At 35.2% G+C, this 18,429-nt stretch overlaps 1 protein-coding gene across 5 annotated transcripts in view; it reads left to right on the top strand.

Moving 5' to 3' along the window:
- The window catches only part of KIF13A (kinesin family member 13A), an 80,281-nt gene extending 65,063 nt beyond the window's left edge, over positions 1 to 15,218 (top strand). For 2 of the 5 annotated variants that reach the window (XM_081326162.1, XM_081326160.1), the window contains 7 exons: positions 59 to 136; positions 1,073 to 1,117; positions 1,773 to 1,884; positions 3,551 to 3,687; positions 4,146 to 4,250; positions 10,277 to 11,312; positions 13,754 to 15,218. In XM_081326162.1, coding sequence (XP_081182288.1) covers positions 59 to 136; positions 1,073 to 1,117; positions 1,773 to 1,884; positions 3,551 to 3,687; positions 4,146 to 4,250; positions 10,277 to 11,312; positions 13,754 to 14,031 — 1,791 coding nt within the window. In that variant the 3' untranslated portion in view covers positions 14,032 to 15,218. The remainder of the gene's footprint in view (positions 1 to 58; positions 137 to 1,072; positions 1,118 to 1,772; positions 1,885 to 3,550; positions 3,688 to 4,145; positions 4,251 to 10,276; positions 11,313 to 13,753) is intronic. The other 3 variants (XM_081326164.1, XM_081326163.1, XM_081326161.1) reach the window with 2 other exon arrangements.
- Positions 15,219 to 18,429: the final 3,211 nt, after the last annotated feature.

Below are 18,429 nucleotides of genomic sequence, written 5' to 3'. Positions count from 1 at the left end.
CCTTTACCTTTTTATTAAAGGAAGTGGAGTTCATCATGTTCCTTTTATTTTAACACAGGCGGTGACAGTTAAAGAAGCTCTTTCTGCTAAGACTCGACACCTACAAAGGAGTATTAGCACACCAAATGTTCATAATGTAAGATTATCTTCTAAGATGTTGCATTTCTGTATTACTGTAAATGCTAATGTTGTAATCAAATGTGTATAAATCCACACTGTGTAATAAATGGGCATTTCCGGAAATGTAAAATTAGTAGATTTCTGCTAGTTGTTTGGGGCAATCTACAATTTTATTTGGGGCATTTTTATTTATTTACTCAGTTTTTATGTCTGCCCGATCACAAAGCAACTCAAGGTGGCTTACAGAGGATTAAAAGTACATTGTAATAACGAATAAAAAAAGGATAAAGCATCTATGCACAAGAAAGACAGAAACTTCAGTTATATCTCATCCAGCTGGTCCACAAACTGCCCCCAACCAGTGTCTGCCAGCTTTTTTGAAGCCTTTCTGAATTACAACAGATTTGGGATACAGATCCTAGGGAAAGTGCTGATTCAGAGGACAAGCATACCTCCTGGGCCCATAACATGTTGTTTAGTTGAAGGTACCTGTATATACTAACTTTGCTCGTTCTTAGAGGATGGGCATTGGGTAGAAAGGTGGTCCTGCTAATATCCGGATTAAGTTATGGAATGGAAAAATGGTTTAAGATAAGTAGTAGGAAATTTCCCTCCCCCTAACTCTAAAATAAATTGCTTTCTAAGCCACCTACAATCTTTCTTTCAGTGGTTGTCCATGTCAGTTGACTAAATGTTTTAAAAAGACATTTGGAAATCTCAGTTGTATTTTTAATAAATTCAAGAACTATTTGGTAGATACACTGAAAAGTGCGTTTAGAAAAACCAATTATAAATATATGATAAATTGTAGATTTAAGATTTGTTTGCTATGGATGTTGGTATCATGTGTCAAATGTGTCAAAACATGGTGGTAGATAGCCTTGGAATGTACTGTAACTTAGCAGGTTGATAATATTCATTAGATTAAAATTTGTTATGATTGTTATTTTAGGTATCTTCTAGTCGATTAGATCTTTCTGGCTGTGATGAAGATAAGGTACTTGAATTATTGGCAATATATTTAGTACTTTTGAAAATATGAATATCCTTTTTTTCTTCATTTTTAATACAGGATTATATAGATGTCATTTAAAATCATGTATATCAACATTTAGAAAAATGTAGATTGTTTAGAATAAGTATTTGGTATCAGTGAGTAGAAAAGAAATCTGAATGTTAAGTTCAACAAAATTTGTTTTCTCTTGATTGATGGGAAAAATTATAAAGATAACTACAGTGTAAATTGTACCAAGTATGCTAGGTAGGCAGGTTTTGTCATTTGGTTGGGATAATGATAAATATTAATCACTATTAACTCAGTGGTCCCTAACCTTTTTGGCATCCGGGACAATTTTTCCAGGGGGCAGGGGAGGAGGAATGCACAACCTAGATCCCTCGCATATACAGTTTATCGTAGGTTTCGCGGCCTGGTTTCTAACAGGCCATGGACTGGTACTCAAACATGGCCTGGGGCTTGGGGACCCTGTATTAACTGCTCCAAATCCATACAATCATAAAACATGCCATAATGCCCCAAACCACCAGTGATGTAGAAAATATATAGGAAAGAGGAATTTCTGTTGAAAGCAACTGAAAATGTTGCTATTGTACATGAAAATTAATGTATTTTTTTTCTTTGTGTACATCACAAGGGTTGGCTGGAAGGCCAGCTAGATGTCATAGACTGTTCTTCTAGTTATCAAGATATATCATGTTATGGTACTTTGCCAAGAGATTCACCTCATAAAAAGAAAGATAACAGTGGTAAGGTTTTCTTTTGTTTCATTTACTGGGCTATTGATGAAATTATAAACTAATGAAAGAGAAATTAATAGTGTGGAATATAAATGCTCTTGCAGTTGTTTCACGTGCAACTTATAAAGGCCAGATAAGTTTTATACTGTTGTAATCTAAGCAAACAATATCTTTTGCACAGCTGCAGATTTAGGACACTCTGAATTCCCAGATTAATCTGTCTTTCTAGGATTTTCTCGATAACCTTAATAGAGAACCCTTTTCAAGAAATAATGTTGCTAAACATAGAAAGTCATTACTTGTCAATTGTTTTTTTTAACAAAGCCATATCATACAGGATTTTAGATTCGAAGTTGAAAAGGTCTTTTAAAACATGCAGATGTGTTGCCCTAGCCTAGCATAAGTCTGCAACTTTGAAAATCAGCTGTATTTTCTTGAGATTGTGTAGCTGCCTTCCAGCACAATGACAGGAAAATATACATTTGGGGTAAGGAGTTGCAAATAGATATTGCATGGATACTCCAAAGTGTCTTTTTTCTTTGAATCCTAAGTGGTATATAGCCCTATTTCTTACTTTACCTTGATATATTGCTATTCCTTCAGATTTCTCAAGTTCTGTATTTGATTTTTCCATATCCCATCTCTGGTTTAGATCCAGTTTTCTAGCTACTATATTCTGATCTTAAATCTGTTGTTTTTATGTGTACAGAAATCAATCAGTAGGACTCCAGAGGACTAATACTTAAACTATGCCTTTAACTAAGGGAAGTTTTACATTCATATGCTCATCCAGCCAAGAAACGCATCATCCAGGCATTATGTACTAACAGTTTTATCTCATAAAGTTAGTGAGATAATAAAAAGGATTCATCACTGTTATCCTAGTCTTTTGCTAAAGCACTTGAAATGGTAAAAGACAATCTATTGGTGACCATTTAAATAGATACAAAAGGTGATCATTTAAATTAATAAATACAAAAAATCCTTTTTATTATTTCATTAACTTTATCAGTATTTTACTGTTTTATAGTAGGCAATGTATTTTTGTTCTTAATATTCACCAATGATGTTATTTTAATATAAGAATTTACTTATTTTACAATTAATTATATATTATTATATTTGTTGCTTTTCCAATGTGTATGAATGCACCCCATTGGTTAGCACATTTTATATAAAGCAGTCTCCATATTCATTTGAGTTTGAGAACCTCAAACCTTTTTCATTGTTTAGTAAATTATTCTATGTTTTGCCATTAGTGCATAATGCATTTGGCATAATAACATTACTATAAAGAGAGTAATTTCTCTGAATTCTACAGCGGGAAATTCTGTAGAAGGGAAGCATAGGAAGAATGCATATTTATGCCGTATGAAAGTAAAGAGAGGTGTTTCTTTAAAATAGAATGATTGGATGAATAATAGGATTAGTGAATCTATTCCAAGGAATCCTATGAAATGTAAATAATCCTGCTTCATTCAATATCCTCTGTTAGTTTTCTGAATAAACAGTGCTGTGAGTTCAAGAACAAAACCATTAGAGACATTGTGATGAATAGTAAACTCAGGACTAAATACTTTGTGAAGCTTTATTTGCCTTTCACAGCATTTGCCTATTCATTTTTCAGTGGATGTTCAAATAATGAATGTTTGTGGTGTTTTTATTTTGCAATCAGAGAATCTACACACATCAGGTATCAGTCCGTTTAAAGCTTTCTCTCCACAACCACCCAAATTTTTCAAACCATTAATGCCAGTAAAAGAAGAGAACAAAAAGGCCTCTCTTGAGACGCAACCTCTGCTTACCAAAGAGGTAAGTAGTAGGAAGAAATTTCGACTTTAGCAACATTCTGTAGCAATATTAGACTTTATATGTGGATAGTAATTATTTTTAACTAGGAAGAAGCTAATGGCTTGTATCTATGATATGAAACATTTGCAATTGTGTCTTAAAACTTGGGTCTGTTTATTAAATGGGGTACTATTTCTGTGTCACCTGCCTTTGGCAAACATTCTTGCATGTCTTGTATTTTAGCTTAAACATGTTTGCATGTATAAATGTTTAACCTGAGCTGTCATATTGTATCATTGTATTTGAAATAATGTTTTTAAAGTCAAAGCTCGTTTTGCATGAATTTCTACAATTAATTTAACTGTCATGCCTGGATTATTTTAAGAAGAGAACAAGAACCCTTTTGTGTTGTACTAATATGCATGGTTCAGTGTCAGTGTTTTCTTTGTGTGATGTTTTGTGTATCTTAACCTTTGCAGAGCATGTCATCATCTCAGGTATATAATGCTGATTGTGTTGTGCTGTCAGGAAATAATGGCAATAGCATGCCGTTAGAACTCAATAGCATACAAGAGGCAAAGACTGTAAGTGTTGCATTCATTTCTGACTTAAAGCCTGGTGGTCATTCTAAATAAGCATTTATGCTGCAGCTATAAAGGGAAAATGCATGTATACAGTGTTTTTTATTGCATGGTGGTGCTTACGAAAGTGACAAAATCCATATATTGATGTTTTAGGTTGATCATTTATTTATAATATTTCCATTTTTAAAAAGGGATATAAAAGGGTAAGATTTAAAGATTTTTTTTCATTTCCCCCCCACTAGGACTGAAACCTGAAAAACTGGCACTGATTTCAACTTTTATCAGTGTTCTACAACTTTTCATTTTTAATTTTCAGAGTACTTAATGGACAGTGATAACTTACCTTAGACTGAGCACAGTTAGTATTAAAAGCATGTAACGAGCAGGTTTGCCACTCATTTGTGCATTTATGTATATGTGCATGCATTCGTGCGTGCATGGGCCAACTCAATAAAATATAGAAGGCGGAATCCAGATTTGACACACATAACAGGGTGACAAAATAGATTTTCCTGCTCTGTTCTCCACAACAGGCTTTTTAATTCCTTGACAATATTATATAGAAAGTCAAGGGACTCTACCAAATAAAGGATGATGTGGGGCATGGGGCAGACGGAAAAGTGAAAAGTCCTTCAAGAAGCAGGTCCTTTCTTTCGCCTCTTTACCTTTGCTCTAGAGGACCAGGAACTTTTTGTTTAGTGTTTTGGAATTTGAGAGGTTTCCCAATTCTGTTTTTTGGTGAAAACAAACAGAAAACTTGTGGCAAATCTGTTTTAAGGCTTATCAACTCTAAACTTCCTTCCAGAATGCTTAAAATGCTTACTCTTCCTTGTTTAGAAATCCTAGCCCTATGTTTTCAGTTGCATTCCATTATCTTAAAGTATTATACTAACAATCCCCAATCTTTGCAGCTCCGTGGACCGGCATGGTGGCAGGAGGGTGGAGGGATGGTTTTGCGCACACTGCTTGCAAATATGGAGCTTCGGGCACTTGCCTGCCACTTGCTCAGCCCAGTTCACGGACCGGGGTTTGAGGACTATAGCATACATATGATTATAGGTGGTCTGTGACTTACAACAATTCATTTAGTGACCATTTGAAGTTACAGTGGCACTGTAAAAAGTGACTTATGACCATTTTTTATACTTATAACTATTGCAGCATACCGTAGTTATGTGATCTACATTCAGATGTCTGACAAATGATTCATATTTATGATGATTGCAATATCCCCGGGTCATGTAATTAATTCCCTTTTGCAACCTTCTGATAAGCAAAATCAATGGGGAAGCCAGATTCACTTAACGACCATGTTACTAACTTAACAGTTGCAGTGGTTCACTTAACAAATGTGGCAAGAAAAGCCATTAAATGGAGCAAAACTCATTTAACAAATTTCTCACTTAGCCATAGAAATTTTGGGCTCAATTGTGGTCATAAGCTGAGGACTACCTATATTTCCCATTACATTTGTAAGCCAGTTTCTAGCTGAAGTGATCTAGCCATGCTTACTTTTTCTGCATCGTAATTCAGAATATAATGCTTAACGTGAAAGTAAAAGCTGAATATAAAATGCCCAATAGATGTTGCAGCAATACAGTAAAAAGTTATTTTTACAAGCGAGGTTATCCATTTGTTATATAGCCATGTTTTTGCAATTTAAGATTGAGATCTATGAGGTTTCCTTTTAATGTTCTCTGTTTTTAGTGTAAGCCATCCAGAATCCTATGGGAGTTGAATGGCTTCTAAATTTCATAAATAAATATGTTGAATATTCCATGTGAAGATTTCAATTCAGTGGTATGAATATTGATAAACCCTTTATTCTTAAACTAATATAAAAATCTGATGCGTGCACCAGCAAACTATTATGAGTACTATCCCTATGACATTCAAACAAAGGTAATAATGAACACATGTTAAAATCTAGATAAATTATGTAAACATCTAGTGTAACTTAAATTCATCTAGAGCCACTGTCCTAAATTGTCATACTAGGTTTATAGATAGCTAAGTATTATAGCCCATACCACAAATTGCCTAGTTCCCTTTTTATTTAAAAGCATTCATCAAATAACATCTTGGTCAAGATTCAGTACTTTTTTATCAAGTACAACCACTTTCTTCATGCACAAAACGTGTGGGTTTTTATTGTCTTGTTGATACAATGCTGCCAAAAACTAATTTTCCCCTGGCTTTTATTTCTTCTCTGGAAGGATTCTTCAGAGTAGAAGAGAGTTGCCAGGAATTTTCCCCTTGTTCCAGAACATTGATTGGATATATTGTATTTTGATAACTTAGCTAATGAAGGATAAGACAAGAAGATTCTGAAATGATTAGACCATTTTGGACTAGTTTTAAAAAGTCTATTGAATGGTGAGCCCATTTTATAGATTATTGGATCTAAGACATTGAAATAAATATTAATAACAGTATGACTGAAGTTTGGCCAGTATGTTTGTTTCAAACTACTTTTAGTACTGACACATTTTCCAAAATGGAGTCTAGTATTGTATTCAGATTACATGGTGTTGTTTTGACGTGCTCAGATAGTTAAAATCGATAGATATAATGTGTAACTTTGGAAATATAAGAAAATAGCAATGTCTGTTATACTAATCATGGTAAAGTGATCAGTATTGTCCAAAAATCACTTGGTAGCAAGACTGTTGACTAGAGAACGTTGCTTTAATTTTCTGAAGCTGCCTTAGAAAACAGCACAAGATCTATGATGCTTAAGCCTTAAGACAATCATAATGTATTTTTAAAAAATACAACAAAAATCCCCTCCCAGTGATAATAGAGAACTGAGATCTGGAGAGCAACAGAAGATTCAGTAGTGACTGAATGATATTAAAGTGTATAAAAGTAGTTTCAGATCTTGCAAAGGTTTTATTGTATTGTGATCTACTGAACAAATTAACTGAGCATTCTTGGATATGCAGCCAATTCTATTCATTTAGCTAAAGTTATTTGGCCATTAATTCAAATTATGTTTTTAATTAAAAACAGCAACTTACAATTAATTTACATTATTTGCATTGCTCTCTGCAGAAAAAAAAACTTATAAATTTAGGAAATTTTTAAAAAGGACATATTTTTAGACTTTTAAACATAACTTAATATGTGAACTAAATATTTTTTTAAAAAATGATCTCTCACTTCACTTTTATTAAGTCCCCCTGAAAATTGTTCCTGCAGTTTAAACGACCATCTGAGGAGAGCATGGCCACTACTATTTTAATTTCTGCCTCAGCCTGCAATTTATAGGACACTCAGGATAGCTAATAATCAAGAGAAAAACAAAATATAAAATAGTTAAAACCCAGTAAAGAAGAACTAACTAAGCTTTATTACTGATCCTGTTCAAAAGGCCAGATTGGAAGAGAAAGTCAACTTTTTTTCCTAAAGCTGACACAGCATATAAATGCAACTTCTAGCTTGGGATTGTATCTGCCATGCCCATCAAGTAGTAGATATCTGAACTACTGCAGTAAAGTCTCTTTAACAGTAGTGCCTTCATATTGAGGCAGGCAAATTTGTTTGGAGCTTTAGAGATTATAATTAACAGCATCAATACTATGAAAATTACCAGTTGATAGCTGCTGCTGATTTATCAAAAATACACAGTGATGTTGTAGAAACAAAGAATAACTCCGCAATGCAAATTCTGGGTCTAAACCATAGATTACTGGGTGTAATTTGCTTTGGTGGCCAAAGGTATAATTTATGTCTTCTGTCATTATAGAAGCTTTTGTGTAGATTTTTATTTCCTTGCAATAATGATGGGTTGTAAAGCCATATAAAAATTACACATTATTTTAAGACAGTTGTGAACATTCATTTTATCTTGATTGCCTGTGTTTGGTAATTGCCAGACACTGTTTCATATAATCTTAGTTTTTTTAGCAACTGATCTTTTGCATAGTGCCATAATAAGTAATATCTCAGTTTAGGGCAGCTTAGATGGTAGCACCTAGCCAAGCTAACCATGCTGGTTCTGGTTAGTAATAGCAATAGTACTTAGACTTATATACCACCCCAAGTTATATTCTGCTCTACAGTGCTTTATAGCACATTCTAGGCAGTTTACAATGTTTGCATATTGCCCCCCACAATCCAGGTTTTACTGACCTCAGAAGGCTGGAAGTCAAACTGAGACAACCTTGAGCCCATCAGGATCGAACTCCAGGCTGTGGGCAGAGTTAGCCAACAATACTGCGTTCTAACCACTGTACCACCAGGGTTCTCATAGTTAGTACTTAGATAGGACAGAACTAGGAGGCCCCAGGCCAGTGTTTTTCAGCCTTGGCAAATTTAATGCATGTCAGCATGCTGTGGAATTCAGAAAATTGAAGCCCATGCATCTTGAGCAACACTGTAAGCTAAATTAGGATGTTGAAAGAACTAACCTGGGAGAAGGTAATGGCAGACTATTTATATTGTTGTCCAGAAAACTGCTAGGTCTTATTTTTGTATTCACCAGGAACTGAGTATGTTTTAAATAAGACTTTTTTTCTTAAGCACTGCAAAATATTTTTTCGAGGGTGCATTGCTTTTGAAACTATAAACTGCAAAACAAAATTCCATTGGAAAAAAGGAAGCTTTTCTAGCATCTGAATACCCATTAAATATTATAGTTTTAGGAATGCCTGATTCGTTGCATTCCTTTTATAATTCAGATTTTAAAAACTGTGATCTTCTGTACAAAATACATTTGGGCATAAAGTGGTAAAATGGGTGTGTTGTAAAAAGGTGTAGGCATTTATATTAGATTTTTTTTCCTGGATTTTCCATATTTCATATAAATGGCATCCTGATACACTTGTGCTAATGGTTATATGTGATAGTTAATTGCTTGTTTTCATTTAATTCCAGCACCAATTCTTATTGTGTTGCTAGCTTAGTAAATAATGTATAGGTACAAATCTATGCAGTTAACAGATTTGTATTTTTAGAGAATGATATTAACACCCATATTATGATAGTAGCTTAATCAGAATGAAATAATAGACGTTAAATTAGAACTTGATATTATTCAAACTCTTAGATGCTAGAATCTGAACTTAGTTTTTCACCACATATCTTCATGTTCATTTTTCTTAAACCATACTGTATTCCATCTGATTCATCCTGGCAAACTGTTAAATCAGAATGGATATTTTTTAAAACAAGTATGATGCAGACTGAAAGAATAGCAATCATCTTGATGGATGCACGCCATTTTCTGAATAAGCTCTATACAGCATTTTAGATCCCAACTGTAAATAGCAATAATAATACAAAAAACACATGTGAGAATAATATGAATAGCAGATGCTCTTAAAAAAATAAGACTAATAAGTTCCACTAAAGTAAAATAAAATGAAATTCATGCCTGGAAGTTTTTAGTATTTGGAAAAATAGCATTATTTTCCTAGTTCATTGTAACAAGGCTAACGTATGATAAAAAGTTATTCTTTATTAGAAGTGAATTTAAGGGGAAGTACCCACTATTGTTATTGATAAAAAGAATTTCAAACATATATTAAACTTTTTTGAAAGTTCACAATGTAAATATTTTACAATGAGCTTCATTTTGTTCCATTTCATATAATAGGCATTTATAATTTTATGAAAATATAAGAAAATTGTGCTTTTCTCTTGATTCTACATGTTGGAAACGGCCATAATCCAAAGTTTTAAATGCATTTAATGATAATAAAATTAACAAAAGTAACCTTTTCATTAAATCAGTTGTAATACTTGCCTTTTATAGTTTGAGATAATTACAATCCAATATAATTATGAATGAAGTAAATAGTTATTATTCATGTTGTTTTATCTAATATAATAAATTACTAGTTTTGAAATGATAAGATTACTAGAATTGTTGAAGCATTACACTAAGTTCTCACTGCATGCTAACTAAACAATATCACAGTAACTTCTTTACTTAGGCATTAATCATATCCCTTGTTCATTGATGACTTACGTTTCCTTTGTTTAAAATGTAGGAGTATTGATGTCTTATTCTTATCCTTTAGCAGGACTCTGAGGAAGATGATGATTTGGAGATTAATAACAAGAAACCTTATGTGCCTGTGGAATTTGCTGACTTCAGTGTTTACAATGCTAGTCTGGAAAATAAGGAATGGTTATCCACTAAAGGAGATTGTACAAACTCTTGTGTTACTGAGAAAGAAGTATCTCGTAGCCCCACCACAAGCAGTATTACAAGTGGCTACTTTTCTCATAGTGCCTCTAATGCAACTTTATCGGATATGCTTATTCCATGTAGTGAAAGCACGGACCAATTAGCCAATCAAACGAGGGATTTGGATTCAAATGACTACTCTGTAGCACACCTAACACATGTTTTAAAATCATCAAACCAAGGAGTTCCAGAGTCAGAAAGGGACTTGGCTAAATGTAAAAAAATGGTATCGCCAATCACAGGAAATTGTGCCTTAGCAACAGAAGTTCAAGGGTCTGAAAGCACAAATGTAAATGCTCCAAGGTTACAGTGTTCTTCTTTGGATTCCTCTAACAAACATGACATTGAATTTCCATCTCGAGAAGCAACAGTTGAGCACATTTCAAATGTTTTTGAGGATCATGCATTTACAGAATTCATGGGTGTTGATGATGCAAAAGAATTTGAATGTTCCACAAGTATAACTTCTAACAGAAAAAAAAAGTCATTAGTAGCTGGAATGAACTCTGTCATACCTTTCTCAAAAAATGTTCATGACCAAGATAGCACTTTGAGCTATCTGGAATCCACAGTGGTGGGATACGACCTGTCAAGTAGTGGTGAAAATCCTTTGTTGAAAGCCAGAGAAAAAGAGTCTTCCAATTGCCAACAGTGTGCAGATTCTCTCCCAGCAGGAGATTTCGTTGGAAAAAGTCATTTAGATGCCCCAAGTTCTGAAGATACTATTTCTGAAGGACATCCTTACTGGTTGGCAGTAGGCGAGCAAGTATACGTTGATGATAATAAGACTGGCACAGTAAGATACATTGGTCCTGTGGATTTTTCAACTGGTACTTGGGTTGGCATTGAATTACACATTCAAATGGGTAAGATTTCATTATTTAGAATCTTGTACCAGCCAGTTATTTAGTAATATTAATTATTTCAACATCAGACAATCAAAAAATGCGATGTTAGCAACATACTATTTTCATTGATTTACATCACAACTTTCTTCACCATGAAGATCAAAATAACTGAGGACTAATGTGTGGAAAATAGACTTAAAGTGACTTAAAGTTGAAATTTAAGAGCCTGGTTATTCCATCCTTCTGTAATCATGGTCTCTTCTGCATGGTGTCATGTTTTAGGAAATGTATTTTTAATATTGAAGTTATCTTGAGCTTTTCTTATACACACAGATGTGTACATATAATAACAATAATACTTTCCCCCCCCCACCAAATCTTTCCTTTTGTCACTAGATGGTAACCAAACCTTAACTTAGTTTCAGCAACATTGTTATATTAGGTGCAACAATTCATTGCTACATAAAATGTATTTTATGGGTTATCTTAAATTATTTAACCATTAAGAAATAATTTGCTGCAAACTTTTTTTAAAAAAGTAACCTTCATTTATACCTTCTAATTTAGAATTTAAATTTAAGTTGAATTTGCAATTGATTTTCTTTGCCATTTTAATCAAAATTGATCATATGAATTTTAAAAGTTTACATCTGACATCAAATATTGCATTTTATTATTGACAATTAATATGTGAGATTATTCCTGATCGCTGATTAAATGAGTGCAAAAGGTATCAAATATTGTTACAGGCTGCCATAACAGTTGATTGCTACAAAAATGCCAATGCTTTCTTTTGTTTGGGCAGTAGAATATACAGTCCCTGACAGCATGTCAAAATAATGACTTGATATTGAATGCAAAATATTGTCAGAATAATTGTTTTATGTGAAGGATATTCTTTAGCAAAACAGAGTTAGAAGACTGGGAAATACCATTTTTCTTTTGTCTTGGACTTCTAGTAAGCCTAGAGCAGGGGTAGGCAACCTCGGCTCTTTTATGACTCATGGACTTCAACTCTCAGGAATTCTGAAAGTTGAAGTCCATGAGTCATAAAAGAGCCGAGGTTGCCTACCCCTGGCCTAGAGAAATGGAAATAGAATCAAAGGTCCTGGAAAAAGAATCAAAGGCCCAAAGGAGGCTCACCAGAACACTCACTGACAAAAAGGGAGCTAAAGCTTTTTTTTTTTATCCTCAGGACATTTCGACCCTCCTTTGGTAATAACGCAATATTGGCTTCTTTTCCAGGTTTGAGGCATCTTTGCTCCCTGTAATACTCCATTTTTTTTTAGTGGCTGAAGACGTTAGTCCTCAAAACATTCCTAATATTGGCTTGTAAGGCTGCTTCTGAATAGTAGGCACTCCTTTTCACCAGTTAGTCCATTAAACTGGATTTTTTTTTTAAATTCCATTTATATCCCGCCCTTCTCTGAAGACTCAGGGCGGCTTACAAGCTTAGCAGTAGCCTTCATTCTATGTATGCCTGCTTATTAGGGCTTTCACACACACCCCAAGCGGCATTATTACAAAGTCAGCTTAATTGCCCCCAACAATCTGGGTCCTCATTTTACCTACCTCGGAAGGATGGAAGGCTGAGTCAACCTTGAGCCTGGTGGGACTCGAACCTGCACTAATTGCAGGCAGCTGGTGTTACTGAAGGAGGCATTAGCCCACTGCTCCACCAAGGTTCCTTCCCTGAGTCAGTTAAATTCTTGAGGAATTAATTCTCTCAGATCAAATTCATGCACTGGAGCCAGAGGAAGGAAACTTGCTACTCGAGGACACCCTCATCTCTTTGTTATATTTATATATTTATATTTATATTTATAAAATTTTTATACCGCCCTTCTCCCGAAGGACTCGGGGCGGTGTACAGGGCAATAAATATCAAAATACAAAGTACAAAAGTTAAAAAAGATTAAATAATTATGCCCGATATAATACAATAGTTAAAAGCTATGTTAAAACCCAAACCCAAACCCATAGAAGTCAGTTTTGACTTCTGGTGATTACATGGTCATATACATGCAGTTCTCTTGGCAACATTTTCAGAACGGGCTTGCTGGTACTTTCTTCCTAGAATTGCGAGAATGAGTGATTGGCCAAAATCAACTAGCTGGATTCGTGCCAGAGAGAGGACTAGAAATCAGGTTTTCTTACTTAAGGTTGACACTTCTTATCTGCTATGGCAACCTGGCTCTTTCATGTTGGCTTAGTAGAGTGAATTATAAACTTGCACAGAGACATCCTCAGCGATAAATTCACTATCTACCAAAACAGTTATTCGCAAAAAAAGTTCCTTTAGCTGGGGAATCTCAGTCCAGAGAAGATAATATTTTAATGAATATTTGCATAGTTCTAGAAATAAATTCCTCTGACTATAAATTTTCAGATGTTCAATCTAATTCTTATTAAAATTGCAGCATTAACAAGGTGATAATTTAACTTGTATTTGTTTTAAGGAAAACATGATGGAACTGTAAAAGGCAGAGAGTACTTCCATTGCAAGCCACAACATGGGATATTTGTTCGTCCTGAATGCCTTGCTAAATCACCAGCTCAAGTAAAGTTACGCAGTAGAACTTCACAATCTCAGGTATTGTCCAATGTGGAGAAGTTGAAGAGTTCAACATTTCAAGGATCATCGTCTCTCAGAGCAGAAGCCTTCTGTCAATCAGGAGATGCAGCAGCTTCTGCTTTTTCTAGAAAACAGGAGATTAGGAAATCTTGGATGAACTGAAGTTGGTTTTGGTTTTGCACTTGCTGCACATGTCACTGGGGGGAAAAACAGTTTTCATTTTTAAAACAATTGTAGTTTTAATATGTAATTGAATGTTTGAATCACAGATATAATTCTGTGATTTTTTTTTAAAAAATAGACAACCTATGTCAACTGTATCATTTGCCTACCTGAAAGGCAAATGTGGTTCACACTAGAGTACAATCCCATATCATAAGCTGGATATGTACTCCATTGAGCTCAATTGGATTGAGAATGGATGTATATCAATGCACTGTTTGTAGATAAAACTGTGAGTTTTACTGAATGTTACTGAACAAATTGGGTTACATTTTATACAGAATATTTTATTGGGTGGAAAGGTCACGGGATGCAAATATGCATCTTGAGGGAAAACCTACAACATGTTAATTACCAAAGAATTTGTATTAAGAGTAATACACATGCTGTTTATATCATGGTTTAATGGGTATGTATATGTTTTAACTGACAGCTTGGTGCCATATTTGTAGAGATTAATATGAGGCATCATGCTACCATATGTCTTTTGTTTAATATGAACACTGAAGATACTGTTTTCACTTTGATTTTATGTTTTGTCTTCCTATGGGCCTGCCACTGTGTCAACTTGACATTTATTGGAAATATTTAAAATGCCTAAATGTGTATATGGCATTTTTGTGTATGTACATGCCAACTAGGCATTTTAGGTGCAAGAACAGTATTACTGCTTTTTAAAAACATGGGCACAAGAAAGAAAATAGCAGTACAGCATCACAAGTACAAAAAATGCACTGTTTGTTGCTGGCTATGTGACAAGATTTAGATAAAATGTTCTGAGGTGATTTTATCTGTAAATATATTTTTATATGAACTTGTATTATGCTTTGAGGGTTTTAGGGAATTATTCCATGTATAGATATTATGTTGGGTATATGTAAAGTAGCAAATGGTTCAAGAAAAAGGAAATATGAATGGCCTGCTGTAGTTTTCACTTTTTAGAAAGTAATTGAGATAATGGGATCTTATGGGCAAACTGCTGCTACTGCTGTTTGATTTATATGTATAGTAAGCTAACTCCTAGTATTTTGCAATTAATGTAAAGAATGTAATTTATATTCTATTTCTGCTATACTGTATTTAATTGGTACAGAACATTTGTGTTAGAATACAGAGTGTTTACTTCAGATTTTTATAAATGTTTTTGCTTATTTGATTTTATATTTTGTAACACAGCATTTTATTAACTAAACTGTTCAGTAATTCAAAGTTTAGCATATTCTATACACGTCTGGAAACATTTTTTGAAGAAGATAAAGTATTAAAGACGTAAAGTAAATTCATTGATAATTTCATCAATCCCCTCTGCAAAATAATCATTCTTCATGTTGATTATGATGCATATGGTCTTCTGTACCAGGTAGCTTTCAGCTTATACATGAAAGCTTCTTGATCATACATAATTATTGAATTGAGTCCAAAATTATGGATTTCTGCTGGTGGAAAGAGAAGGAAAGTAATTTTGCCAATTTTCCCTATTCCTTTTGCCACTTGAAAAGTGCAAGGAGGATCCTTATCAGCATCAAAGGAGTATGGGAGGAACTGGTGATAATCATTTGTTCTATTCTGAAAAAGCAAGTCTCAGTCCTATTCACTGTAGCAATATTAAAAAGATTAGAATTTGCAGTATGCATAAATATTAGGATTGTGAGCTGCTTTAGGTGTGATTCTACAGGGGTGCTTCAGAGCACAAACAATAGCACTTGTCTGCAACTTCCACATCTTTTCCCAGGATTACATGTAGCAATGGAAGATAAACATATTTTTTTAAAAAAAAGATACAGCTGCATTAAAGGGCACAGGCAGCTGCTCTTCCACATCAGAGCACTTCACATATCTAATAAATAGCCTATGAAAAAAGTTGTGTATAAGCATGACGTACAAGTGATGGTACATTTCTTTCCTGAAAAGCAAGGATAGCTTTGAGGGTTATAGCCAGTTGCTTGTCTAGTGAACAGAACCATTTTTATAACATTTAAAAACAGCTTGTCTTTCTATTCTTATTTATCTACCTTTCTTCTTGCCTCACTCATTTATGTACCATCTCCATTTTCACTGCAGCTATTCCCACTCCTGAATACTGTAAAGGAAGGAGGGAAAAGTGTGTGTGTTGAGAGAATGGTTGGTATATGCAGGTAGAAGGTCACTTAATTTTATAAATGGGATATATTATTGTATAGGCAATTTCAATTGGCACCAATGCAATTATTAAGGAGAGAAATCTTGTTTCAGCTAGAGGTTTATGTTACAACTATAAAAATGCCATTTAAAAACAGTATTTTTAGTATTCTTAATCTGATGCTGAAAAACATCGTGGGTGCCATATACTGTACATATTTGTGGAAAGGGCATAAAGTAAACTGGATACTGTTATTATAAAGACACTTCTTTGTGGTCACCCATCTAGCCTACTCCATATCCAGAGGACGACTCTGAATATTTTTGGCATGGCCATACACAATGAAATACAGTATCATTTAGTTTTTATTTAGTTACATGTTTTTAAATTTATATGGCTACTTGGTTAACATGTAGCTTTGTCCTTTGCTCTCCCACTATATATTTTGCCAGGAAAACCACTGGGAATCTGCATCTAGCAATGTACTGATAGCAAGAATCTTGTTGAGCAAAGGAGCTGTGCAAAGAGCTTTAGTCTGAGCAAACACAAGCTATGAAAAGGATAACACTACCATATATCAAAAACATCTTAGAAACAACCAGCAGACTATTACAACCACACATCACCCATCACTAGGACACAAACAAACTAAAGCTCTCCAAAGCCTCTCATATAAACCAAACACTCAACAGCCAAAGAAAAATCTACAACATATAATGTAAGAACTGTAGTGGCTGCTATGTAGGACAGGGAGAAGACAAGCAGAATGCATCCAGGTACATTAACTAGCAGTCAGGGTTGGATGAAAATCTTTAATCTCGGAGCACATGAACAGACTCAATCATAGTTTCAAGTGGGAAACTGAGCATCCTAAACCAAGCTAAATAAAATAATAAAAAAACCACTAGGGAATTCTTGGAAGCTTGGCATTCAGAGAAATCAGCCATCAATAGACACATAGAGAGAAACCACATTTACATACCTTTCAAAAAGGTAATTCTGAATCAGTGGCGTAGCGTGGGTTGTCAGCACCCGGGGCAAGGCAAGTAATTTGTGCCCCCTAACCCGTGGATTTTAGCACTCGAGTCTCTTCCACTAGATTAGTTAAAGAAACCCTTACCCCCTAAGCACATGCATTGTTTGTTATGAAAATACTGATGTAATTAAAGTAAAATGCATCTAATGCGCCCCCCCAGATGTTGCGCCCGGTGCGGCCGGCCCCCCCTGCACCCCCCACGCTACGCCACTGTTCTGAATGTTAAGAAGGAAACAGATCAGAATACATCTTCTCCAAAGTCAACACTCAGATAAGCAGATATTAACACCATGTCCCAACAATCAAGCAGAAAACAATACCTCAAGATCTCAAACTTAGTTACTATAATCATTTTTTTAAAGGAAAGTGAATTGTATGACTTCTAGGTGGAGGCCTGATGGCTCAGCAGTTAAAAGATGCTGAGCCCAAGTTGAAAACCCAACCACACCAGAGGGTGAGCTCCCTTACTTGCCCCAGCTCTTGCCTACCCAGCAGTTCCAAAGCATTGAAATGTAAGTAAATAAATAAGTAGCACTTTGGTAGGAACATAACAGTATTCCTTGTGCCTCAGTGTGGCCACATGACCACAGAAATGTCTGAACAATGCTGGTTCCCTTACACGACTGGACAGAGGAAAACTTTATCTTTAAGCCTTCTAGGATTGGAGCCTTTCTCCGGGTACTTCTGAGCAAATCCTAGCGATTGATTTCTGCATAAACCCTGTTCCAACCATTGTTCAGCTGCTCCCTTCCACCATCTAGCTCAGACATGTCAAACACAAGGCCCGGGGGGCCGGATCTGGCCCGCGAAGTGGTTTCATGTGGCCCGCGAAACCATCCTGGAAACAGTGAGGAAACGGTCCCCACTGCCTTGGCCCTGGCCCAGAGACCCTCCTTCTGCCAGAGACCCTCAGATCTGTCCCACTCCTGCCCGGGTCCCCATAGGCACCCTTGATGTGAACGATGTAGAGCTGGCCACGCCCACCCAGTAGGCCATACGCACTCTAGCCACGCCTACTCAGTATGCCACGCCCACCCAGCCCCCTGAGGGCAACCGAAATGCTGATGCGGCCCTCAATGAACTTGAGTTTGACACCCCTGATCTAGATTCTAGAAAGCCTCCAAACGTGGCCACTTTAAGACTTGCGGACTTCAACTCCCAGAATTCCCCCATGAAAGGAGTT

This window comes from Vipera berus (assembly GCF_964194415.1).
Source record: "Vipera berus genome assembly, chromosome: 3".
Classification (NCBI taxonomy): domain Eukaryota; kingdom Metazoa; phylum Chordata; class Lepidosauria; order Squamata; family Viperidae; genus Vipera; species Vipera berus.
The sequence above is the reverse complement of the archived record's forward strand: the minus strand, read 5'-3'. Positions and strand labels throughout refer to the sequence as shown.